General features: G+C 42.4%; 1 protein-coding gene across 5 annotated transcripts in view; it reads left to right on the forward strand.

The window, feature by feature from the left end:
* CFAP43 (cilia and flagella associated protein 43) overlaps positions 1–27758 on the forward strand; it is a 107280-nt gene that overhangs the window by 52618 nt on the left and 26904 nt on the right. For 4 of the 5 annotated variants that reach the window (XM_062214746.1, XM_062214749.1, XM_062214750.1 and 1 more), the window contains 13 exons: positions 557–706; positions 3609–3739; positions 5479–5623; positions 6677–6775; positions 7529–7606; positions 11299–11424; positions 16902–17006; positions 18138–18254; positions 19280–19519; positions 21031–21237; positions 24577–24666; positions 24891–24971; positions 25540–25665. In XM_062214746.1, coding sequence (XP_062070730.1) covers positions 557–706; positions 3609–3739; positions 5479–5623; positions 6677–6775; positions 7529–7606; positions 11299–11424; positions 16902–17006; positions 18138–18254; positions 19280–19519; positions 21031–21237; positions 24577–24666; positions 24891–24971; positions 25540–25665 — 1695 coding nt within the window. The remainder of the gene's footprint in view (positions 1–556; positions 707–3608; positions 3740–5478; positions 5624–6676; positions 6776–7528; positions 7607–11298; positions 11425–16901; positions 17007–18137; positions 18255–19279; positions 19520–21030; positions 21238–24576; positions 24667–24890; positions 24972–25539; positions 25666–27758) is intronic. The other variant, XM_062214748.1, reaches the window with a different exon arrangement.

A 27758-nucleotide genomic window follows, 5' to 3' on the forward strand; every position in this document is an offset into this window, starting at 1 on the left:
TCAGAAAAAGTAGAAATGGCACATGGCAAAGGGGATCCAAGAAAAGTTTCATGGTGGAAGCAGTATTTGAGCTGGACTTTGAAGAATAAGTCAGATTGTGACATGGAGAAGTCTTGTGTGCAATCATGGGGGGCAATGCTGATGTAGGGGGGTGAGGTAGGACTGGTAGGGATGCAATGGAGAGGAGCATGCCAGACAACAGGAAGGACACATGCAGAGGCTTGGAGGCACGAATTCATGAGACACATTGCAGGAATACTATTTTGTTTTGATATAAGGGTGAACAAATGTGAGTGATTAGTAAAAGGAAAGATTGTCAGTATAGACTGGGATTCTTAATGGCTGATATATAAGGACAACTTTCCTTAGTAGACAGAAACAAAAATCTTAGTTACAAATAAAGAAGTGAAACATGGTGCAAACTCAAGTGCTAACTTCATCCTGTATCAGTTTATTTCTAGTGATGGTATGTGTGAATGTATATGCGTGTGTATAAACCCAAGGGTACTGCTCACCTGATCTCTTCTATAACGTGGTCATTTTCTTTGATTGGCAGGAACACAGTGGTGTTTATGTTCTTAAACCATTTCAAAAAGTGCAAAGTAAGCATTATGGACCTGGAACACTCCATCTGTCTTCTCATGGACTGTGGGTCATAACAATAGCTAAATGTGGAATCCTGTGTGTCCGAGATGTTTCCACTTTGGTAATTTCTTTTTTTTTTTTTAAGTATAGGATGTATATATTGATCTCATGTAAGCAACAAAAGCTTTATAAAATGCATTGAAACACTTTTTAAGTGAATTGACTTGAGCTTTGGGTTTTGTTTTTTTTTCCCCACTGATGGTACTAATGACTTTAACAATTTTATGATGTTCTTATGTGCTAAGGTTGTAATCCCTAAGGAAGGAAACTTCGATCAGTGGAATGAAATCTGCGAATAAAAAGGGTTGGCTGAAAGGGCTCCAGCCCAGTCCTGCCCTTAGCTAGTTTTGTCTTGGAAACTCAGTGGGATTCGCTCAGCTTCAGGTGCTCACCCATGAAGCTGGGGAGGAGCCTTGTGCCTTCCCTGCTGTGGATTCTGGTGAGGGCCAGAGCGGGTGTGTGGGAAACTGCTTTGAAAATGGCGACTCACTGTACAACCCCGCGACTGCGGAGTTACTTGCAGCCACCCCACATCATATGATGCTTGCAAAACCTCAGTGTACCACCACCACTACCGTTGTCCTCTTCTCAGACCTCTGACCTCCTCAGACCTCCTGGCTCCTGCCCAAAAGGTGGGGATCCTTTTCCAGGTGCTGAGGCTGACTTGTGCTTGTCGGCCAGAGATTGTTACCCCACACACCTGAAGCGTTGCATACCCATGTGACGCATTTCCACAGGGCCATAACCTGAGCCACTGGTTGGGCACATCCTAGCTCCTTTGGCTCACCTCTAGAAGAAAACGTATTTGGGACATGTTTGGGGGAAAGTGATTCTCCTATATAGGAAGTATCTGGAATCACTTAGAGATAACTTTTATGTTAATGATTTGCAAACTCAGCTACACTATTGTTCAAATGTGGTAATATACAGTACAACTAATAGTGGCTGACATGGCAAGATGTCAGAGTTGTTCCCAGTGATTCTGTTCCCTGTGCTTGTATGCAAAGCACCTCATATGAGAATATTTGCAGAAACACTGTAAAAGCAACAAAAGACTGCGTAAATAGATTTATGATGGTGCATAATCAGTACATAAATAACTTACAACATATGTTATGCAGCTGTAATACAGAATGAAGAAATCTGTGTAACAATGTGCAAAAGAACCTCAAGATATATTGATAGGGAGAAAGCAAAGTATGTAATATATATTATCATTTATGTAAGAAAAATTTATACTATATAAAAATTCATTTGTATTACATAAAAGCTCTGAAAGGATGTTGAAGATACTAATGACATTGATTGCCTTTGGGAAACAGTAGGGTATAGAAGCAGGAAGGAAATTTTCACAGCTTTCTCTTTTCTTGTTTTTGAGTTTCAAACCATTTGAATATATTGTCTACTCAAAAAGTCTTTTTAAAACCATGCTTGAACTGGCACCGTGGCTCAACAGGCTAATCCTCCGCCTAGCGGCGCTGGCACACCAGGTTCTAGTCCTGGTCAGGGCGCCGGATTCTGTCCCGCTTGCCCCTCTTCCAGGCCAGCTCTCTGCTGTGGCCCGGGAGTGCAGTGGAGGATGGCCCAAGTGCTTGGGCCCTGCACCCACATGGGAGACCAGGATAAGCACCTGGCTCCTGGCTTTGGATCAGCGTGGTGCACCGGCCGCAGCGTGCTGGCCGCGGCAGCCATTGGAGGGTGAACAAACAGCAAAGGAAGACCTTTCTCTCTGTCTGTCTCTCTCTCTCTCTCACTGTCTACTCTGCCTGTCAAAAACAAACAAACAAACAAAAAAACATGCTTGAGAACCAGTATAATACAGAAATCCTTGTTTGTGGTCAAGGAGATTAAATGCTGCCCTGTAAACCAATTCGAAGATGTGTTTCGCTTGGGTTCTGATTAAATTAGCCTCCTGCAGGGCATCTCAGCTCTAGTTCCACACAGTGCCGTCTCCTATCACACTCAGCCATGTAGGTGGAACCTACCAGATTCTTGAAAGCATCTGGATTTGCATTCTGTACTAACTGTATCCTTCAGCAAGTCCACTTCTCCATGTTTGGCTTCCTATTAATAGTTGGTGATAACTCTCCCCCTCCTCTCATACTAAAATGTAGTGGGAGAATAAATTGGTATTAGTGAATTGAGCTGGGGATTTTAAGCGCTGTGTATCACCAAGAGTCATTTCCAGACCAACTACAATGCTTTTTTTTTTTTTTTGACAGGCAGAGTTAGACAGTGAGAGAGAGACAGAGAGACAGAGAGAAAGGTCTTCCTTCCGTTGACTCACCCTCCAAATGGCCGCCACGGCTGGCGCTGTGCCCATCCGAAGCCAGGAGCCAGGGCTTCCTTCTGGTCTCCCATGCGGGTGCAGGGCCCACTGCCTTCCCGGGCCACAGCAAAGAGCTGGACTGGAAGAGGAGCAACCGGGACAGAACCAGCACCCCAACCGGGACTAGAACCCGGAATGTCGGCGCCGCAGGCAGAGGATTAGCCTAGTGAGCTGCGGCACCAGCCCTACAATGCTATTTGCAAATAGAAAAAGATTTATCCATGAGCAAAAGTTCATGTGAACCAAATGAAAAGCAGTGTGGTAGAACTGCATTTGTGGGGCCAGCGCCGTGACTCACTTGGTTAATCCTCCACCTGTGGCACTGGCATCCCTTATGGGCGCCGGTTCTAGTCCCAGCTTTCCCTCTTCTAGTCCAGCTCTCTGCTGTGGCCTGGGAGGGCAGTGGAGGATGGCTCAAGTGCTTGTGCCTCTGCACCCACATGGGAGACCGGGAGGAAACACCTGGCTCCTGGCTTTGGATCAGCGCAGCGCCAGCTGTGGCAGCCATTTTGGGGGTGAACCAATGGAAGGAAGACCTTTCTCTCTCTCTCTTTATAACTCTACCTGTCAAATAAATAAATAAATAAAAGAACTGCATTTGTAATTTATCCATTTTGTTCCTAAAACCATTTAGGAAACATTTGCTCGGTGTCGGAGCCATTCTCACCAGGGGCATGGGATTCAGTCGATGAGAATTTCAATGGATGGACAAAGCATTCTGGTGAATGGGAAAGATGATGGAACACTTGTCTGCCTAAAATGGAAGTATGTACAGTACACAGTAAGCAACCCATGTGGTATGGCTTCTAAAAGTATATAAAATGTGTTAGCATTTAGGTACAGCAAGGGCAACATACCAAGAAACAACTGCTATTTGAAAAGAGTTGGTCAAACTCACAGATCCCTAAGGGAGAGAGTACACCATGCTGTGAGGGCCACATAGGGAAGCATCAGGGTGTGTCCCGAGGCTGGGGGGGTGGGGAGAATGGCGGTAAGAGCCTGTGTGGTATACCTAAGAAGGACTGGCTAGTGCATTCTGCACAGAGGTTGCCCCTCATTGTCTGGTACTAAGCCCTGGAGTTGTTAGGGCAAGGAAAGGATGGCCCTGCTTGTGGACCCCACTGGTAAAGGTGGGTGAGATGCAGCCTCCGGGTTGGTTGGTTTGTGTTTGAAAGGTGTGCTCCAGGGAGAGTTATTTACTCTTTCTAGGAATTGTCAACCCTGGAGAGGTCCCCAGATAATAAAGCAGCAAAATACAAAATGTACAAAAACAGAGTTAACATATATGGAGGTGATCAGTCCTGCCTTCCACAGAACCATAAGAATCAAGGGCACTTTTGAGTATTAAATAACTTCCCAAGCTCCTGTTTATCCCCAGGAAACCACACACACACACACACACACACATACATTTACTTTCCTAATTAGATTTTGCTTAATCTAAATTATTTAGACTTGGTTTGCTTAAACTAAAGTTAAAATTCTAAACAAACAAATATGATCCAAACATATAGATGATGACTCTATAAGGGGTCCAGAGCATTGAGATGACACAAAAAAGATAGACTGGACTCTGAATCGTGTCTAGTTTGGTCTACCAAAGGACATCAGTAGTCAGTGTGTGATTAGTTTTGGCAAAAATATTATTTCCTGGTGCCTGTTGTGATTAAAGCAGCAGTAAAACCCAGCCTTTCTTAGTAACATTGTGAAAATGTGAAGTATTGTGGCGATTTTGTATCATGACAATTTTGGTAGCCACTTCTTCCAAAGACTCATTTTATACATAGAATCCTGAACAAGAATTAACCCCGGAGGTCCTAACAAATCCTGAAGCAAATAAATGCTGGAGCCCAGTTTACAAAACAAGGGCATTGCATCCCTCAGTAATTACCTGAACTTCTGACTCCAAACAAAACTGGGTTTGAGGCCTTGGTCAAGCGCTTATGAGCCCCCTCTAGCAGTGTTAGGCAATGTTAGGCAGGGTGGGGTTTGCAGCATCTGTGTATCTATAGAAATGCATATTCTTGGGACCCAGATCTGGTGAATCAGTATGTCTGCAGTGGGACCCAGGAATGTATTTTGGCCAGCCCTCCTAGTGAGACTGAGGTGTCTAAAGTTTTAGGTGCTCCGGTGTGTTGAGTCGAAGTAACACTGCCTTCCCCTGTCCGGGCTGGACCATGAGGGTGAAGCAGCGCAGTGCCTGGTACATGCTCAGAGCTCGGGTCAATGCAGTGACGCCTCTATTAAGTGGCCAGGGCAGGTACCCAGGACATGTTGGGTAAGGGCTTGGGGACAGCATGTGGAGAGGTCGCCCTGGAGGGGTCAAGAGGCTTGTGTCCCGGAGCCTGTGACTGAGTTCTCCTCTAAGAAGTAGAGTCTTAAAAATGGCAGCACACCACGGAGAAACACCCACATGGTGCTTTGTGTAGAGATGGTTAGGTAACTGAAGATGTTAGTGCTAAATGTGATTTTTAGCCGATGTGTTTTCTTTTCTATTAAAACAGGCGATTTGGAGGGAACTCAGCAGCTGACATTCTTGAGTATTTCCAGCAGTTATCAAATTATCTGAGCAGCACCATGGAAGAGGAGAATGATTATTTAAGTAAACAAATAGTTCCCGTAGATGTGGAACATGACTCTGAACATGCAGTTAAGTTTCAGCATAGCCAGCTTTCTTGTTTGCTTCTTTATTCTTTCTTCCTTAATCAGAAGTTTTAAGTTTATGGTTTTTTTAAGCAGATATTTGGTAATATTTCTCTTAACCAGGTATACTGTGATTTTCAAAAGGAATATACACTACATCTGAAAGAAAATATTTAAGTCTTTCTCAAAGGCATCACAAATATTACAACTCAGATTTAATTTAAGCCATAGCATAAGATCCAGGCTTGCCTGGAAAAAAAAATATATATATATATATTCTGTCAGTACCGGTGGTTGATTAGACAGGTCTGCTATACTTTCATATCACATATGTAATTTAGAAAGTGTCTAGTTAGAGAACAGGGTGCCTGTGTTGTGGCAGAGAGGATTGAGCTGCTGTTTGTGATGCTGGCATCCCATATTAGAGCACAAGTTGGAGTCCCAGCTTCTCTGCTTCCAGTTCAGCTCCCTGCTAATGCACCTGGGAAGGCAGCAGATGATCCAACTACTTGAGTCCCTGCCATCCATGTTGGAGATCCAGTTGGAATTCCAGGCTCCTGGCTTCAAACTGGACTAGCTCTAGCTCTGGTGGCCATTTGAGGAGTAAAACAGTAGATAGAACATTCTCTCTCTGATAAATAAATACATAAATAGATAAAGAAAAGATTGGGAGGGTCAGGATCCTCTAAGCACAGATGTGGGTCATGCCTTGATAGGCAGAAGCAGTGGGTCCCCAGGCAAGAGTGGTTTGGTGGTGGTGTGACCTGGCTGATCATTTCTGCCCTCTCAGTGACTCTCAGACAACTGTGTAGCAGCAGCAAGATATTTCAGTGGTGTTATTTCATGTAACTTTATGTTATTAGTATTTAGAGATTTTTTTAACTTCTATTGTAAGGACAAATGGGTAGTGACAAAACATTATATCTTGGGGAAGCACATGTTTGGTATTATTTTTAAAATGCAACAAATGCAAAAGGATTCCAAGCAGGTAAAAGATATAGGGTGGGAAGAGAAGATCTGGATGAGTTTTAATTTAAGAAATGTCTGTCTGCTTCTAAGGTGTCTCAGAATAAGTCAAGCGTTGACTCATCACAAGAGGAATTATATGTAGCAGATAATGTGAAGGAAATTCCCTGGATACAACAAAAAATGCAAGAGGTATTTATAAGACATGGGATAGATTGAAGTAATGTTCTATAAACGGAACAGATTGATTTGTTTCCTGTGGAATCCTACAGAAAGTTTAAAAAGGTAGAAGGAAGCATTACTTGAGAGACCATGTTATCATCCAGGTGTAATTTTCCTGAAAGCCAGTCCACACCCTAATCAGCTCCATCTTTTAGATAAATCACATGACATTTAAGAACTTTCCTTAGGGTACCTTGAAACCCAAGAAAAGTGTCCAGGGAAACCAAAGCAAAGAATGGACTGTGACAGCTCACTTTGGAGTGAACTTTGAGGGATGCTTACTTGAAATGAAAGAGGTTGGACCAGGGATAGAAAGGATGCTGTGGCTTCACACATTTGTGAAGGTGATGGTGATGGTGATGCAGGTGGCTGAATGGTTATAGCTTGTGTCTGGACCTAGCCTGTTTATCTGGTTTCACTCAAGTTTCCCTTGACAACTATTCACTGTTTAATTGTTTTAAAATGTACTTATTTTCTTTCCATTGGCTTTATAGATGACATCATTTCAAGTTGCTTCACTGGTCATTTTCACAGTAGCAGTAAGATTTAAGTGAAGTATAATTAACAGTGGTGTTATTTCATGTACAACTTTATGTTATTATTCTTTGGAACTGTTTTAGTTTCTGTTTCTAGAGAAGTGATACCATTGTGTCTGTATATGTATCAATCATCTATCTCTCTATCATTTCTCTTGCTTTAAGTGGTGTACTTGTTCTATTTCAGGCTATCAAAAAAGAGGTTAAATTGTTTTCCCAGAAAAGAAAAGAGATAAAAACAGGAATTAGAGCACTTGCTAAAACTGTAAGTGTTGTTCTACTAATACATTGGGCTCTCAGTCTAAAATTATTTTTTGAACTTCACTTTGTTCCACACAAAATGTCCTTAACTCTATTTTGTTTTTAAAATAATGTTAATTTTTACTATTTATTTTTGTTATCATTTGCCTATAGTAGCACTTGTCTATACATCTTTTATTTTCAACTTTCTTCTGTCCTAGAAAAAGTATACAATTGGATTGGTTTTTGTAAGTCCTAAGATACTTTAATAAGTGAGTTTAGCCACATTTGTTATGATTATTTATCTATTTTGACTGTCATTTTATTTTGGATAGTCTATTTAACCTTATATTTAGTTATTTCTTTCCTCTTCCTTCCTGTCTTCTTGGATTGATTATACATTTTTGCTATTGTGCTATTTTTCTTTATAGTTTTAAGAGTCATAATTCTCTTTCTGTTTTTCAAATTCTAACCTACATGCTTGACCTTTTGTTTTTATAACATTGCTTGGTGCTTTCCTTCCCAGTGCTCCAGAGCTCAGTAGCAATGACATCACTTGGAATCTGTTGCAAATGCAGAATCTTGACCCCATCCTAGATTGTTCAGCTCAGAATCTTCTCTTGAAGAAGATGGCCAGGTGATTCCTGGGCATGCTCATGTTGGAGAGCTCGGGGTTAGAGTGTATTATCAACCCCCAGATAAGACCAGCACCCCAGTGGTTTTGTTGTTGCTCTTTACTTTCATCTCCCTCTGCCTCAATCTTCCCCAACTGATGCCATTTGGACTTGTAAACATATAAATCTTATTTAGACATAGTAAGTCTTCATACCTACCTTCCCTCTGGCTTCAGTACCCTATTACCAACCCTTTTGGAGGGAGTAGATTCTAGTGAACTTTGTGAGCCCCTGGATATCTATAAATGAGTACTCCATTTTGGCCTCATCCTCATAAGGCTTTGATGAATATAGAAGTAGAGATTCAAGGTGATTGTTCCCTTCAAACATGGATCCAGAACTGTTGACCCATCACATTCTTGCATGCAGTGCTGCTGTGAAATGTGCAGTCTCCTTTCAGTCTGGTTCTGCTATCTTTCTGATTTGCTTTTCCTGTACAGTGATGTTTAGAATTTGTGAAATGAATGTTTCCGTTTCTAGACATGATCCTGCTCAACCCTTATTTTGCCCTCTACAACTTAAGTATTTGTGCTTTCAGTGTGTTTTTACAAATTCTCCCCTATCATTTCTTTAAATGTTGTGGTTCCTATTTTCCTCCTCTGAAGTCATACTAGCTGTAGGAATTTTTCCATATGTCTCTCCAGTTTTTCACCTTTGCCTTCATAATTTCCATCTCTTTATCCTTCTTTGTTTCACCCAGGGAGAATTCTCAGCTCTTATAGATCACTAATTTATGTGCAACTGTATCCATTTTGCTGTTCAGCCCAGTAGCTGAACTTTTTAAAAAATTTTTTAAAAGATTTATTTATTTGAAAGTCAGGGTTACACAAAGAGAGAGGAGAGAGAGAGAGAGAGAGAATTAGAGAGAGAGAGAGAGAGAGAGAGAGAGAGGTCTTCCATCCACTGGTCTACTCCCCAGATGGCCACAATGGCCGGAGCTGCACCAATCAGGAGCCAGGATCCAGGAGCTTCTTCTGGTCTCCCACGTGGGTGCAGGAGCCCAAGCACTTGGGCCATCTTCTACTGCTTTCCCGGGCCATAGCAGAGAGCTGGATCAGAAGTAGAGCAGCCGGGTCTCGAACCGGCACCCACATGGGATGCCTTCGCTTCAGGCCAGGGCATTAACCCACTGCACCACAGCACCGGCCCCTGAACTTTTATTTGTTGTGTTCAAAGACAAAATTTTTAAGTCCTGTAATCTCTTGGTTATTTTTATGAATTATAATATTTTTATCCTTTATTACTGTAAAATTCTACTCTACTCTTCTACTCTTCTTCTCTATTCTTCTTCTTAATTCATTTTCTTTGGGTAATAAGTCTTCTGTTTGTCGAATTTATTGTCTATCTTCAGTTATCTTGTTGTTCCCCAAATATTTATTGATTTAGTAGAAGTTGTAGTTGTACATGTTCATTTTTATTACTCGAACTCCCTGTTGTAGTTCCACAACACCAGCTCAGCCTGCTTGGGAAGAAGTGTAGGAGCGCTGACTTGAGCAGGTGTTCTAGTCTGTTTTCATTAAGAGGAGAAGGAGTAGGTGGTGTCGAGAACTGTCTTGGCTGCTTATCTCGTGGGTGAGGTATTCTCCGTTCCTTCTTGCCGTTCACAGATCGCTTGGACATCACCCTGTTTCTCCCACCCAATATTCCCGTTTCTCCTTCCTAGGAGCCAACACCCTCATTGCTACTGCCAGGCCCAAGGGAGCTTTACAAGGCTCCATCCACAGCTTGTTTCTGCTGCAGTGCTTCTAACTAATCACTGATGATGGCTTTTAGGTACCTCCTTCCTCCTGTGTCTGCTGTAGCTTCCACCTTCGTTGAGCACTGCCCTGTGGGCATCTGAGCTGTGATGCACCCTTCTGACCCATCTGGTTTTCGTCTTTCAAGTGTTACAGTCTCTGTGTTCCCGAAAGAGTATTTCTTTTTTCCTCTTTATTGGAGTAATAGGTTTATCTATTTATTATATGTTTGTTTTCTCTTGGTTTATGTTTTGGGGCAAGAAAAGAAGACTATAAATGTTTTTTGGGGTTTTGTTTTTATTTTTGTTTTGTTTTGTTTTTTGACAGGCAGAGTTAGACAGTGAGAGAGAGAGAGACAGAGAGAAAGGTCTTCCTTCCATTGGTTCACCCCCCAAATGGCTGCTACGGCTGGCATACCGCACAGATCCAAAGCCAGGAGCCGGGTGCTTCCTCCTGGTCTCCCAAGCGGGTGTAGGGCCCAAGCACTTGGGTCATGCTCCACTGTCTTCCCAGGCCACAGCAGAAAGCTGGACTGGAAGAGGAGCAACTGGGACAGAACGCAGCACCCCAACTGGGACTAGAACCCTGGGTATCAGTGCCGCAGGCGGAGGAGTAGCCTAGTGAGCTGCAGCGCTGGCCAGCTATAAATGTTATAAGCTGTTTTTAAACTCAGGCTTCTGTGTTTTCTATTATGTTGTCTTCCTGGTTTCTATAGATTTGTAAGGGCTTTTAAATGTAGTTAAAGGTATTAATTATTTTACTATATATATTTCAGTGTGTTTCCTTTGCCCCTGAATTTTATTGTTATGATATTTTAAAGATAATTATTATTAGGGAAAAGTTCAAATGTATGTAAAAGGAAAGATATAATAATATAATAAATCTAGTGGCCCACATTGTTTCATCTACACTCCCACTTAACTACTCCCTCCTCTGATTATTTGGAAGTAATTCCCATACATCGTATCATTTCACGTTTAAGTATTTGTATGCATTTCTAAATTATAAAGATTTTCAAAACACATAACTGTGATACTGTTAATAACCTAAAATAGTGACAATTCTTTAATGCCATTTGATGAACTGATGAACTTACATATTTTTGTTGTTTTTATTAGACAAATCAGTTTTTAAGAGTTAAACTTTAAAACTTTGATAACACAAAAAGCCCATAACCTAATTTCTTTGCACAGTCATACATTTAGATAAACAGAATATCTATTTTCATTGATTGACCTATAAAGAGACAAAGGAAACCATCTCTTCAAAGTTTAACCCTTCACCATCCTTCTCTATGTTTAATTCAGATCCTGGGTATGATGGAAGAAAATGAACAGGTAGATGATATTGCAAAATTAGACCAATATGAATTTGGCCTGGATCTTGAGGAACTGGAAAGACTTCATGATGAAAATGAGGAAGAGGTGGCAAAGGTACAGAGAAATTCAATTCAAGCACCATAAACTGTTATTATGAAGGAAGTAAAAAGAAAATAGGAAAGGAATTTTTTCAAAATAATATAAATAAAAAAGAATTCTTCCAGTGCAAAGTGAGGAGGGCAAATGCAGTTGCATATGAATGTAAAGAATCAGATAATCCTTGAATCTGGGGTAAGGTGAGACAAGAGCATCAGGCCAGCCACGCCCCCTGATGTTTGTCTCTCTGTGACGTGGACGTGGGCTGTTTTCTACCATGTGGTTGAACATTTTTGGAAGTCTCCTTAGCCGCCTGAGGCCAACTTTGGACCCTTCTGGTTTAGTAAGCCCCTTCTCAACTAGAGGTGAAACCTTTCTTCATATACAGTTGTTCTTTGTTATCTGTGACTCCAAGATCCCCTGCAAACATCAACATCTGAGGACACTCAAGTCTCATATGAAAGGGCATGGTATTTACATATAACCTACACATATCCTCCCATATGCTTTCAGTCCTCTCTACCTTACTTAAAATGCCTAATGCAGTATGAGTGCTGTATAAATAGTTGTCAGGCTGTATTGTTTAGAGAATAACGACAAGGGAAAAAAGCCTATACATATTCAGTACAGTCACAGTCTTTCTCCAAATATTTTCAATTTAAATTTCATTGAACTCATGGATGTAGCAGCTGTGTATAGGAGGACCAGCTGTACTCGATCGCTCTACTCACGCACCATCTACTGTATGTTACTCTGAAAGTGGGTAGAGGGGCCAGCGCTGCGGCGTGGGGGTAAAGCCTCCACCTGCAGTGCTGGCACCCCATATGGGTGCCGGTTCAAGACCTGGCTGTTCCACATCCAGTGCAGCTCTCTGCTATGGCCTGGGAAAGCAGTAGAAGATGGCCTAAGTGCTTGGGCCCCTACACCCATGCAGGAGACCAGAAGAAGCTCCTGGCTCCTGGCTTTGGATTGGCACAGCTCTGGCCATTGTGGCCTTTTGGGAGTGAATCACCAGGTAGAGGATCTCTCTCCCTCTGCCTCTCTGCAGCTCTGCCTTTCAAATAAATAAATAAATCTTAAAAAAAAAAAAAGAAATACAGAAGATTTGCGAAATTGGTGGTTGACATGAGACTCAGAAAGAGAGAAATATACTGGATAATATAATTAGGACAAAAGACTAACTCAGAGTGATAAAATTCGCTGGAGTAATAATTTTTTATTCATTTTGCAGTATTTTTGAGTACCTCTCATGTGCCAGTCAATAAAGCAGACAGACCATAAATAAACCTCTGTCTAGTGCATGATACAAACTGGATGTTGTGATAGATGTGGGGGATCATCACCCACTGAATACATGCATTGAAGTATCACACTGTGCCCCACCCCCTGAAAATGTATAATTACAATTTTTTTTACTATTTAAAATTTTTTATTATTTCTTTTTTTAACTTTTATTTAGTAAATATAAATTTCCAAAGTACAGCTTATGGATTACAATGGCTTTCCCCCCACATAACTTCCCTCCCACTCACACCCCTCCCATCTCCCACTCCCTCTCCCATTCCATTCACATCAAGATTCATTTTAAATTATCTTTATATACAGAAGATCGATTTAGTATATATTAAGTAAAGATTTCATCAGTTTGCACCCACACAGAAACACAAAGTGTAAAATACTGTTTCAATACTAGTTATAGCATTACTTCACATTGGACAACACATTAAGGACAGATCCCACATGAGGAGTAAGTACACAGTGACTCCTGTTGTTGACTTAACAAATTGACACTCTTATTTATGGCGTCAGTAATCTCCCTAGGCTCTAGTCATGAGTTACCAAGGCTATGGAAGCCTTTTGAGTTCGCCAACTTTGATCTTATTCAGACAGGGTCATAGTCAAAGTGAAAGTTCTCCCTTCAGAGAAAGGTACCTCCTTCTTTGATGGCACATTCTTTCCACTGGGATCTCACTCACAGAGATCTTTCATTTAGGTTTTGTTTGTTTGTTGTTGTTGTTGTTTTTCCAGAGTGACTTGGCTTTCCATGCCTAAAATACTCTCATGGGCTTTTCAGCCAGATCTGAATGCCTTAAGGGCTGATTCTGAGGCCAGAGTGCTATTTAGGACTTCTTCCATTCTATGAGTCTGCAGTGTATCCCGCTTCCCATGTTAGATCATTCTCTCCCTTTTTGATTCTATCAGTTAGTATTAGCAGACACTAGTCTTGTTTGTGTGATCCCTTAGACTCTTAGACCTATCAGTGTGATCAATTGTGAACTGAAATTGATCACTTGGACTAGTGAGATGGCATTGGTACATGACACCTTAATGGGATTGTATTGGAATCCTCTGGCACATTTCTAACTCCATTATTTGGGGCAAGTCAGCTTGATCATGTCCCAAATTGTACATCTCCTCCCTCTCTTATTCCCACTCTTATATTTAACAGGGATCACTTTTCAGTTAAATTTAAACACCTAAGAATAATTGTGTGTTAATTACAGAGTTCAACCAATAGTACTAGGACAAAAAAAATACTAAAAGGGATAAAGTATTAAATTGTACATCAATAGTCAGGACAAGGGCTGATCAAATCACTGTTTCTCATTGTTCCATTTCACTTCAACAGGTTTCCTTTTTGGTGCTCAGTTAATTGTCACCGATCAGGGAGAACATATGATATTTGTCTCTTTGGGACTGGCTTAATTCACTCAGCATGATGTTTTCCAGATTCCTCCATCTTCTTGCAAATGACCGGATTTCATTGTTTTTGACTGCTGTATAGTATTCTATAGAGTACATGTCCCATAATTTCTTTATCCAGTATACTGTTGATGGGCATTTGGCTTGGTTCCAGGTCTTAGCTATTGTGAATTGAGCTGCAGTACACATTAAGGTGCAGACGGCTTTTTTGTTTGCCAATTTAATTTCCTTTGGTTAAATTCCAAGGATCATCACCCATTGAATACATGCATTGAAGTATCACATTGTGCCCCACCCCCTGAAAATGTATAACTACAAATTTTTAAAATATGAGAGATCTGCTTCTGTAGAGGGGTGACATTTCAGTTGAGAACTAAAAGAAGCAAGGAGCTGACTATACAAAGATCTAGGGGAAGAGAATGTCAGGCAGAGGGAGCAGTGAGAGCAAAGGATCACTGGAGAAACACACGGAGTCTCCCAGGGTCAGGGAGGCCAAGGAGGCCAGCAGAGTGCACAGCAGGGTCTCAGCAACGGAGGCAGGCGCAGAGCAAGGCCGGCTTCTGAAGAGTTTGTAGAAACTGGGCTTTTGTTACTAAATGTGTTAACAGGAAGCTAAAGAAATTATCCTGTTTTTTTTTTTTTATTCTAACAGGTAAGGACCAAGATGTAGGGACTTTTTGGATGTTATTTGTTTTGCTCATCACAACAGTCCAGAAAGGTGGGGTATTCTTTTCCCCATTTGAGGAAACTGGGGCATAGAGAGCTAGAATCATTGGCTAAGATCAGAGCTAGGAATGTCTTCCTGTTGGCCTCCCCCAGGCCGTGAGCTCTTTCTCCTTGACCCTGGCTTGACTTGGGCTTGAAATGCCCTCCTCTATTATGCCCAGGGTCATCCCAGCCCACTCGTCTTGACCACTCAGCAATGAGTTTGGGTTAGGTGCTTCCTCCATGCTCACCTATTTGGGTTAGGTGCTTCCTCCAAGCTCTGCCTGACCACTCAACACCATGAACCTGCTCCCCTGGCCTGCTGATGCCACCCTGCTAACCCAGCCCCCACCCTGTGCCTCTGCCCCAGGTGCTCCACCCCTTGCCATCCATTCAACTACCTGCACATCCCTCAAGAAGTCTCTGATTCTCTGAGACAGGCTGTGGTACAGAGAAAGGCTCTTCAGTTGCTCATTTTCCTCATATCATTGGCTTGGAAGAGATGTCAGCCCTGGTGGACTGGACATGACAGCGACCCAGGAGAGAACAGTGTTAACGGATGGCACTACGAGCCCAGTTGCCTCTCAGCAGATTAGTCCCTCCACAGAGTTAGCGGCAGCTGCCACTGTGGAATCCCAATCCTAAAGAGAGTAGGCTACTAGCCAGCCACAGCCAGGATCTCACCAATAGGAAAAAGACTGAAGCCCAACAGGGACAATCTGGACACGGTGTTAGGTCCTCAGGGGCTGATCAGATGGCTTCCGCAGTGTAGAGAGGAGGGCCAAGTGGTGGGACTCGGGCAGCTTCTGACAACTGGTGTGCCGCAACAGCTGCACTAACTCAACAGATCAGAATCAAAAAGAAACAAAATGCAAACTAAAGTCATTTGATCAAATAATGAATAAAAATGAATAGAAATTTTAATAGAAATAATAAAAAAAGACACTTTAAAATTTGGGAGATACTGTCCTTAGCTAGTTTGCTAATAATTCTGCCAACAAAGTGAAAGGCAACGAAGGTTCCTAAGAGGACCCTAAGGACTTGAGATTGTAGAAGCTCACTTTCAGGGCGGTTCTTTTGGCAATGCCTGTGAAAACAGGATGAATTACTTTAATATTAAGTCACAGGATTGCTTAAGCAGATAGAACTAATTGAAGTAACACATATGCTTCTGAGTGGAGAAATATAAATTATCTAATTCCCGAAGGCAGCCAAGCATTCCTTTTATTGTAGTCATAAATAACAGAAGCATGAAAAAGATCCCCAGAGATCAGACACTGACAGTTCGGATGTGTATTGACAACATTTAAGCTGACGTTTAGATATCTGGCAGTTGCACATAAAAATATACATTTCATACTTCTCTAATAAAACTGGGAGACTTGGCGCAACGGCTGTGCTTCCCTGCTGTTCCAGTCAGCTTCCAACCCCCAGTCACCGTGCCTCTGTCCTCATAGCCCAGCTCGCTCACGTCTGTGGCCTGTCTGCCTTTTAAAGCTTGTGTCCACACTCCAGTCCTCAAGGAAGGGAATTCAATACATAACTTCAGGAAATATTCTCAAAGGCAGGGCTGTGTCCCCCAAAAGTGCATCTCAGGACAGGGCAGTACAAAGTGTCGAAAAATCAAATGCTCCCACTAAATGTGCAGCTGTGACTAGCTAGTGAACTTTGAGTTGAGTTGATCTTTTCTTTTTTTAAAGATTTATTTATTTATTTGAATGTCAGAGTTACACAAAGAGAGGAGAGGCAGAGAGAGAGAGAGAGGTCTTCCATCCGATGGTTCACTCCCCAGATGGCCGCAATGGCCAGAGCTGTGCTGATCCGAAGTCAGGAGCAGGAGCTTCTTCCCCATCTCCCACGTGGGTGCAGAGGCCCGAGGACGTGGGCCATCTTCTACTGTTCCTCGGGCCATAGCAGAGAGCTAGACAGGAAGTGGAGCAGCGGGGTCTTGAACCGTCGCCCATATGGGATGCCAGCACTTCAGGCCAGGGCATTAACCCACTGCACCACAGCGCCGGCCCCAAAATGATCTTTTTCTAAGGCTACATTTTCATGTTTCTCTCTCGGCTTCACCTGTGTTCTTCAAGATGCGAAAGGACGTAGAGATGCATAACCTGGCCAAGAGCTATCTGGCTGAAATCATCAAAGAAGAGTGCTGGAATTCCATGGTTGTGAAGGGTCGAGCTCTTAAGGTAACAGAACCCTGGATACAAAACCTTGACTGCTGAGAATTTCCTTTGGAAATCTTGTGACAGAATTTTATTTTTAATTTAAGAAACTCCATACTTAGCAAAGCATCCAAAGCATGCTTTGCCCCTCCTGGTGCTGAATCCCACCTCAATGTGTCACTATCTCTTGGCTCATTCTTCCCTCCCTGCCCAGTCCCCACCTGCTTTCAAGCCAGCCTCTTGGAAGAGTTGTCTCAGCACCTCTTCCCTCCTCTCCTCCATGCACACCCTGTGTCCAGGTCTTCCTGTCTGTCTACTCTAAAAGCCGCATGGATTGGAAGATGGACAAGATTGCTCACTTTTAGACCCTCCCCCACCCCAGCCTTCACATTTTCTACAGAGCTGCTTTTAATACTTTTACACTGAGATTCCTCCCAACACAACTTCCCTCTTTGTGTAGGGTGACCAAAAGTCTCGCTTTATGCCTATTGTCCTAGATTAATGACTGTTAGCAGCATCCCATTTGGCTAAGGAAGTACACATGGGCACTTCAAAAAGTTCATAGGAAAATGGAATTAAAAGATAAGTGTATTTTTATACAAAAAAAAATTGAAGTCCACACATAGCTTCTCTAAAACCCTCATTTTCTATGAAGTTTTTGAAGCCCCTCATATGGTCGCTCTATAGTTGTATGATCGCATGTTGCTGTGGAATGGGGTTTCTGAAGAGCAACCCATTTGGGGTGGATGACTCTTTGTTGTGGGGCTGTCCCATGCATTGTGGGATGTTTCGTAGCAACCCTGGTCTCTATCTGCTAGAGACAGTACTGTGCTGCACCCCTAGTAATAACAGTACAAAACGTCTCCAAACATTGTCAAATGTCTCCGGAGGTGGGTGGTGGGTGAGAGGGAGGTGGACAAAGTAACTTCTAGCTGAGAACGCCTGCTCTAGAAATAAACCCTTTACAATAGCACAGCATTTTACAATAATACTAATGACACACATGGCTGTATCTTAAGGAAAGCTTCCATTGTCCCATTTTACTCACGCCTAATAACCTATGATCTAATTCTAAAGAAAACACCCCACAGGACACTCCCAGATAGCCACGTTGTGCTAAAAATGGATTTATTTCTTTTTGCTTTTTTCCCCAAGTGCTTTCACATCCCCTATGTGGTTGAGAACTTCCCAATGAAAGAGCGCACAGCTGAAGAGCAGGAAGAATTGAAGAGAGTCTTGCAGCAAAAGAAGACTGAAGCAGAGTGTCTTAAAGTACAGTTTTAAATATGTGTGTGTGTGTGTGTGTAAGTGATGTGCTGTATTCCAAGGGTTGCTTTCATACAGATTTGAGTTGAGATACAACTTAAGATAAGTTTACATATTGTATAAATTAATATTTGTATGTCTTATTAGTCTATAGAAGATACTTTAATGCATAGAGGAGACTATTTCCGTAGCATAAATCAAGGAGCCTGTATCCTACACCACAATGGCTAGCTCTCAAAAATGAGGATATACTTTTTAAAATGAAATTGGAATTTTGTTCTCATCCTGTTCAGAGATTATCTTTATCCACACAAAATCTTTTCATCCTCCCTTCTCACTAGGATTTGTGTCTTATGATAATTGACCAAGGGGCCTGGCATTGTTGCACAGCTGGTTAAGATATCTATCTTTATCTCCCCCTCCCTTTCATCCTTCCTCTCTCCCTCTTTTTGTTTCTCTACCTTCCAAATACATAAATAAATCTTTTTAAAGACAGGTAATTGACCATGGATGAAGTAGAATCTGTTTAACAGAGTATTGTTTTCCTAAAGCAATCTCAGCTTTTTTTTACCAACAATCCCTACCAAAACACTAAAAAACACTGCTCCTTTGTGTGGTTCTGTTTTGGCCAGAACTTTGCATCCGCTTTTTTTTCTGAAACAATATGAAAATATGCTTGATTCTTCTTAAGTGACACCCACAATTCCTTTGTAAAATATGAGAAGATAAAATATTTAATGCTTAAGTAACAAGAAAGACTCAAAATATTTACAATTAGATGTCATTTGGACACAAAAATTAAATTCTCATGTTATACACAATCAAGGGTAATTTTTATTCTATTCATTTACCTACAATTTAGCAATTTCCAAAGCTTTGATCTCTTCTGCAGCCGTTTTGGAATATATCCACCACTTAGCTGTTGGCAAGACAGTTGAAATGATTGTTAAAATAATTAAGTTGTCACAAAATACCCCTTTAGAAAGCTCTTTCTATTACATAGCTTCCATGTCATCTTTTTCTTTATTTAGCTACGAAAGGAAATTGTAGAGGTTCAGTCTGCAGCTGCATTGGTTAAAAAGCATCATGAAGAGGATGATGATGATGATGAAGAAGAAGAAGAAGAAAATAAGCCAGTAAAAGATACCAACTTGCCCAATTATCTGCTTGGTAGTTTAAGTACTGATTTTGGGGCAGATATTTCTTTGTTATCAAGCCAATTGGAACTTCATTCCAGAGAAGAGAAAGTCAACCAAATTATATTACTGAAAGTGAGTGAATTTTCTCTCTATCCTCCCAAATCTCTCAAACTCCCCATCAGGGGTCTTGCAAGGGCTCACACTGAAACCTAAGGCTAACCAGTGATGTCTTTAAAGCACATAGAGAAACATACAGAGGTCTATATCACCTCTTTTAGCCAGGATTTGTGTATAAGAGTTACTTCTATCCAGTTGGACTGGATTCTATACCAAGTTTCCTAAAGAACATCTACACTCAATAACACTGCAAACCAGTCTTCAGCTTAGATCTTTAGTAAGTTCAACAATAAATGAAACTATTGAATTCTGGCTTCTTGGTATCCCAGATGTCAGTTAGGATCTCCTCGTAGGATAAGGATGTGTTTCCTTATCTATCTGCTTAAACTAGATAAACAGAATTTCCTAGGATTTCTGTAAATCTTGGGGTTCATGGATAAAATGTGAGATCTCTCTCTGGCTCTAAATTCCTACTTTCCTTATTTCCCACCAAACATGTCCAAACCATCTGTATATGCAGAAGACTCTACTGAAGCAGTTTTGAAAATGCAGTGGCTGAAACCACACCAGTGCAGATGGTTTGAAATTTGATGTTCATTCTCCTGTTCCTGACAGTTCTTCAGCCGTGTCTGCGATTTGAGTTCTGGCCTCCTACCACATTACTCAACTCTCTCTTCCTACCCTTTTGTGTTTTCCTCCAATCCTTGAAATTCATCTCTCTTTTTCTCTACCTCCACCCCCAGCTTCTACAGACTAGTGATTTCAAAGGACTCACCTTCTTGCTACTGTGTTAAGGCATTTTCCTGCAAAGGAGGTGATTCTACCGAAAAGAAATGATGGTGCTAGTTGTTAAGTTCATTTTTCACCCTATTCTAATGGTAAGATAGATATATAGACTGAACTCTGACAGTAACATAAGATAACAACTTTGAGTTGATCCATTAGCAGGAGTGGAGGAAATTCAGTTGGACCTACTGCCGCCTTAGGTATTGGCTAATTCAGCTGGCTAGCTTGGGTTCCCTTGCTACCTGGGGGATGAATACTATATATTATGGCGATTTTCTGGGAGAGTCTTCCACACACACTCTACAGACAATATCTTCCATATTTCTCCCAAACAACTTTCCAAAGAAAAGGTATTTCCAACCTTAAATCCTGTTATTTTGCTTTTTAAATATCTTAGGATGTTTTTTATTTAAAAAAAAAGAATATACACAAAAGTAGAAAGAGTGGCCTAATGAGCCGCCAAGTACCCATCACCACGTCAGCATTTATCATACTGAATTGCAACTCAGGCTTCAGGAAGCAGGTTATGGTGTGTATTTACACTTAATCCTGCCCAGTGTTGGATACCACTCTCATTGAACCAAGAAATGACTCAATAGAAACACTGTTCCAGAAAGATTAGTTTTCTGTTCTTAAGAGATAATTTCTGATATGATTTTGGAGAGAAAGCATAGCTGTGGTTATCATGTTGTTTGTAAAGACATATGTGATGTGTTTTCAGTAACATATTGATATTTCAGGATATCATTCACAAGGTAAAAACTGTTTTCAATCAAGAGTTTGATGCTGCATATAAACAAAAGGAATCTGAAGTTGCTCGTGTGAAGGAAAGAAATATTAGAATTAAAGAAATTATTAGAGATCTGGACTTGGATGAAACAGTCTGGGAACCAGAATTTGATGACTGTGAGAAGCCAGAGAGAACCTTTGTCGTGGCAAGTGATGAGGTGCGCTAGCTATGTCATCTTCTCCCTTCCTTCTCCACTTCCTGTTTATTCATCTTCCTGTTTTATACTCCTGGAAGTGACTGTATTAGGTAGCACTGTCAGTTACAGGTAATGAAAACAGGTGACATAGGCCAGCACCGCGGCTCACTTGGCTAACCCTCTGCCTGCAGCGCCGGTACCCCGGGTTCTAGTCCCAGTTGGCACGCGGGATTCTGTCCCGGTTGCTCCTCTTCCAGTCCAGCTCTCTGCTGTGGCCCGGGAAGGCAGTGGAGGATGGCCCAAGTGCTTGGGCCCTGCACCCATATGGGAGACCAGGAGGAGGCACCCGGTTCCTGGCTTCAGATCGACGCAGCGTGCTGGCCATAGCGGCCATTTGGGGGGTGAACCAACGGAAAGAAGACCTTTCTCTCTGTCTCTCTTACTGTCTAACTCTGCCTGGCAAAAAAAAAAAAAAAAAAAAGAGAGAGAGAGAGAGAGAAAGAAAGAAAGAGAGAAAGAGAGAGAGAGGAGGGAAAGGGAAAGGGAAAGGGAAAGGGAAAGGGAAAGGGAAGGGAAGGGAAGGGAAGGGAAGGAAAGGAAAGGAAAGGAAAGGAAAGGAAAGGAAAGGAAAGGAAAGGAAAGGAAAGGAAAGGAAAGGAAAGGAAAGGAAAGGAAAGGAAAGGGAAGGGAAGGAAAGGAAACAGGTGACATAGCCTCAGCAATAATAGGGATTTCTTTTGTTAAACCCATGGAATCCAGGGAGATTTGGGCACCAGCCCTAGGAATAAGCAAGAACCAAAGGTTGGAGCCTCATGGCGAGTCTGGAATGCCTCTTTCTAAATCTCTTAGCTCACCTCCTTCTGTTCTTCAGCTTTCTCCAGAATTTGCTTTTTAAAGAGATTTACTAATTTAGTTTTAAAGAGCTACAGAGAGAGAGGAAGAGACAGAAAGAGAGATCTTCCATCATCTAGTTCAGTCCTCAGCAACCAGGGTGGCAACAAGCCATGAGCTTCTTCTAGGTGTCTCACATGGGTGGCAGGGTCCCAAATACTTGAGCCATCTTCCTCTGCTTTTCCCCAGGTCATTAGCAGGCAGCTGGAAGTGCCTGCCTAATGAGCCGCCAAGTACCCATCACCACGTCAGCATTTATCATATTGAATTGCAACTCAGGCTTCTGGAAGCAGGTTATGGTGTGTATTTACACTTAATCCTACCCAGTGTAGGCAGATTGGAAGTGGAGCAGCTGGAGCACAAACTGGCACCCATATGAGATGCCAGCATTACAGGCAGCGACTTTCCCAACTACACCAAAACACTGGCCCCTCCTCTAGCAATTGCTTTGCCCCAATTCTGAGTTTGCCTGGGAAGGGGCTCCTGGGCTCACCTGAGGTCCTGGACCCAGGGGGTTGGGATCTCACTGTGGGAATGAAGTTCGAATAACTAAGTCATTTGGGCAGTATACATCCCATAGAAAGGGGGCTCTTTGAAGCCCCTTCTTCAAAGGTGTTAGAATATAGGCTGTTAAAAATAAATGTTTAGGCCGGTGCTGCGGCTCAATAGACTAATCCTCTGCCTGCGGCGCCGGCACACCGGGTTCTAGTCCTGGTCGGGGCGCCGGATTCTGTCCCGGTTGCCCCTCTTCCAGTCCAGCTACCTGCTATGGCCCGGGAGTGCAGTGGAGGATGGCCCAAGTCCTTGGGCCCTGCACCCGCATGGGAGACCAGGAGAAGCACCTGGCTCCTGGCTTTGGATAGGCACAGCGCAGGCTGTGGTGGCCATTTGGAGAGTGAACCAATGGAAGGAAGACCTTTCTCTCTCTCTCTCTCACTGTCTGTAACTCTACTTGTCAAATAAATAAAAGAAGAAGAAGAAGAAGTGGAACCAGGGCTCAAACCCAAGGTGCTCCAGGATAGGATGCAAGCATATCACATGGCATCCTAACCACTGTGCCAATGCCTACCCTGGCTTGTGGACTTTATTTTAAATGGAGGGAGAAGCTACAGCAGGGGTTAGTGGCATCATAGGCCTGGCCTGTAACAAGATCGCTCTCCTGAGTGTGCAATGCATTAGCTTGAGCACAAGAAGCATGGTGGGATTAATTACGCACATGCCCTGATTGCCCCAAGCAGGGTTCCCTAGGGAGTGGCAGCTGAGACCCGTGGTGTCACCTTGCTCCTGGTCTAGCCCACACAGCTAGCATGTGGCTCAGGCCAAATGACTTGTTTAAACAAGCACAGTAGCGTGCGGAGAGGAGAGGATGCACTCTGAAGCATGATAGTTCAGATCCAAATCTCGATTCTGTCACTAGCTAGCTTTACACCTCTGATCAAGCTACTTAACCTCTCTGTGCCTCACTTTCCTCATCCGTGAAGTGGAGGTAATATTAGCACCTACGTTGTAAGGTCTTGTAATGATAAATTTATTCCAGTTTATCTAGGGCATTTAGAAGGATGCCTGGCAGCTAACAGGGACTGTAAAAATATTTTCCATTACTTTTTTAAAGATTTATTTATTTGAAAAGTGGAGTTACAGAGGCAGAGGCAGAGAAAGGGAGAGAGAGAGGTCTTCTATCCACTGCTTCACTCCCCCAAATGGCCACAACAGCCTCAGCTGGGCCAATCTGAAGCCAGGAGCCTGGACGTTCTTCCAAGTCTCCCATGTAGATGCAGGGGCCTAAGGACTTGGGCATCTTCTACTGCTTTCCCAGGCCATAGCAGACAGCTGGATCAGAAGTGAAGCAGCTGGAACTCAACCCGGCACCAATATGGGTTGCTGGCACTGCAGGCAGTGGCTTTACCTGTTAAGCCACAGCGCCAGCTCCTTTCTGTTACTTCTAAACATCGTTGTTGTCGTTTGCCCCGAATGCTGTTGTGCATATTTGGGGGAGTAAAAGAATGATCTCTCTCTCTCTCTCTCTCTCTTTCTCTGTCTCTCCCTTTCAACTGAATAAAATTAAATTTTAAAAAGCTCACAAGCCTCTCCTGCCTGCCAACCCCACCCTGTCCAGCTGTTCAATTCCCGGAATACGCCGCACTCTTTTCCTCTTCGGACCCCATTCTTGATGATTTGACGTAGGTGACACTTCTCTGAACTCTCCTCTCCCCTGCTGGTCTCAGTCAGGTCCCTGTTAGAATCTTTTCCATGAAAGACACAATCAGAGATGAGAGAGAAGCCAAGATCTATTTTTCCAACCCTCTCAGTTTAGACCTCATCTCCATTCCTGAGTAGGAAATAGTTTGCAGAATTTGAGCATTCCTTTTCATCCTTTTAATATTGCTTAACTTTCCCCAAGTATGTGGAAGGAAAATTTGGTTTGAATTTTGGAAGAATAACTGCAGGGAATGACATTTTCTCTTTCAGATTAAAGCACACAAGCATATTAAACCATGGCACAAAGCCAAAGCAGAACTGACCGTGACCCGAGAAATGGAGCGATGGCTTCAGACCCGGGTATGCAGTTTGCCTCACACACGGTCTAGGACTCCTCTCCTTTTGGATATAGGGACACACCAAGGCACTCCTCAGTGCCAGAGGTCACTCGCGCCTCAGTTGGCCTTTTCCTCCTCTTCCCCCATCCTAGCAGTGGTCCTCCTGACACTGGGTGGGGGCTGCCCCGAGGCCCCTGCTGTGAGCTCTCTGCCTCGGCTGTCTTCTCAGTCCTGGCTCTTTTGCAGAGCACCGACACAAGACGCCGAGCCCTCATGGACATGATGGGAGGCGTTCTGGAAGTCAAGAAGGAAGACATTTTGAAAATGGTGAGGTTTCCGGCCAGCTTTTTGAAAAGTAGAATGGGGTTGAAAGAGCTACTTAAATTTTCTTATCTTTGTCCTGGATGAACCTGAGTTTTAGGAAGTCTATAATACTTCTCAGTACTTTATAAACATGCCATATTAAGCAAATAATAAGAAACTTGAAATCACAGACCTGCCTTCCATTCTCGCGAAAAGCAAACAAACGAACAAAAGCAAGCAGTCACAGTGGTCTTGGTCCCAACAGAAGGCAGTGACACTGCTTTGTCTGATTCTGCACACACACCAGGAAATGGTGATCCTGGAGCTCAGGTGTGGCTCCAACCATGAAGATATCAACACCTATCACTGAGTCTTGTCCCCCGTGAGTCTGGGTGTATCCCCAAATTCCACCCCGCTTAAACCATAGGAAAATAGCTATAACATTTTTGGTTAAAGTGTCAGGTCCTTGTCCTTGCCAATGTGAAGGTTAAAAGTTTTTGTTTTTTCCTTTTTAACTAACGATAACTGAGGTTTTACTGCACTGCTGTATTTAGGTCTGAACTACAGTATGTGCTTTCCTTTATATCTTCAGGCGATTCCTCAGCCTGCTTTCATGGCAAAGCCTGATGCTGTGTGGACCGAAGAGGAAAGGAAACAATTCAAAGATTATGAGAAAAAAGTCAAGGAGTTAAATGAAGAAAGAGATAAGTATAGAAAGGTCAGAAGAACAAACCACCAATATGACTTACCCTCTCCAGGCTTTGTTTCATTATCTTTTTAAAAGTTCCATATTTTCTCAGTGTCTTTAACAGCTTAATAACAGTGCTTCTGCTTCAATTCTCAACAGAACATGGAGAAGTAGGTGGGGATACATCTATAGGGAACAATGTGAAACAAAAAGGACATAGCACCGTGGTTTTTTTAAAAGTTCTAATTGGTTTCAACATTTCCCACATTGTTACAGTTCATTTGGTTCTTCATTCATATTTCAGTATTTAATGAACCCCTATTATAGCACGATCAAGTCATTGCAAGGGAAGGCCAGTATTGTCTGCCTCTATTGCCGAATCCTCTTGCTTGATTTCAGTCTCAAGGGAAGAATTTGAGAAAAAATGACACTGGCAATGCAGCACATACTGTGCAGCTCTAACTGGAGGATTTTGCAATGCAGCTCTGATTTTTCTTCTCCTTCCATCATATAGAAATATTCCATATTAAAATTGCTGCCAACTATAGTAAAAATGTAAAGGATGGTGGTATGCAGTCAAGAAAATACCGTGTATTCTATGAGGAATACATACCTTCCTTTGAGGCAGGACAGCTCGTGGTTTTGTAGTGGCTGTGTCTCACAAACAGCTTATTTGTGCCTATTGTTAATTTATCTGTGCTTTTATTCACTGCTGTTCTCCAAGATCATATACATTTTAACCTGAGTTAGTAAGTACCTCCCTAGAAGGCAGTAATCCTGGAAGAAGCAAAGATTTCAGGCAAAGGAGTTAGGAAGTATAGATGCCTAAGGAGTAAGGAAAGGATAGGGACCACTCAAGTGCACGTACTCCATGGTTTTGCAGTGTAGAATATTCCCCTGCCTCCACCTATTATAGCAGGGAACTGTTAAAGTGAAGTCCCCTACTCCTTTGCCTACACTTGGGAAGCCCCAACTTTGCTTAACTCTGGTATTCTGCCTTCTCTGTACTAATGCCCATGCACTGGGTAAAGAGAATAAAAAAAGAAAAAGAAAAGAAAAGAAAGAAAACTGGTTTCACTAAATTAGTGACCCCAGTCTCAGTTGGGCCCTTGGTGCTGCTCAGAGAAGCTCTTCCATTCCTCCCCACCCAGTGCTCTCACACTGGAATGTGAGGGCACAGACAATGGGGGATCTCATTTAAAATGCAGAATGGGATTCAGTCACCGTCGTGTTCCCCTTCTTCTGGAGAGATGGAGAGACCCCAAGATCATGCCTGCTGGAACGGCTCCTGCTGGGCAGCAGTATCCCCAAGGACCATTTCACACCTGCTCCTCTGTCCTTGGACTTTGAACACCTGACACCCACACACACCCACATTAATGTCTCTTGCATTGGGAGAAGAGAAGTAACTAGAAGAGATTTTCCTTCCTCTTGAACTGCCGATCTACTGCTCGCCGACAATAAACCCTGTGGCATCTCCCTGCCTTTCCACTTGTTATGGATGGAATGGCCTGACATTCATCCAAGCCTGGTCCATCACTTGTACACTCAATGCTGTCCCATCTCACCTGCTCAGTATCATTACCTATCAGCTTACCTCTCTTTTTCCTTCATCAGTTTTTGCCTCTCTACTGGCTTCTTCCCATGAACATAGACACATGTTATAATCATATATCTCTTACATGATGTACACAATTTAAGCACTTCTCATCTTACCAAAAACTATTCCTTTGAACAGGATACTGGAGTCTTCCTGAAACTTTGGGATTTTACTTTTCAAAATAAAAGAAAAAGAAAAAAAGCAACCAATCCCCTAAGTATCCACTTTTCCCTTGATCTGCTGCTCAATGTCTCTGTTCCTCTTTCCAGCACAATTCAGGAAAATCCAATTTCATTTTCTTCAATTTCTCTTCTCAGTTAAAAAAAATTATAACAGAAAATGTCAAACATTTGTAAAAGTAGAGGTAATAGAATGACATTTCATCCAGCCTCAACAAATTTCTACTCATAGCCGATCTTGTTTCTTTTTATATTTCTACTTGCTTTGTATTTCTACTCCCTAACACTGAGTGATTTCTCTACCAATATTTATGTTAGAATTATTCAAATGTACAGAAATGGAC

Source organism: Lepus europaeus, chromosome 17, assembly GCF_033115175.1.
Source record: "Lepus europaeus isolate LE1 chromosome 17, mLepTim1.pri, whole genome shotgun sequence".
In the NCBI taxonomy this organism is placed as follows: Eukaryota; Metazoa; Chordata; class Mammalia; order Lagomorpha; family Leporidae; genus Lepus; species Lepus europaeus.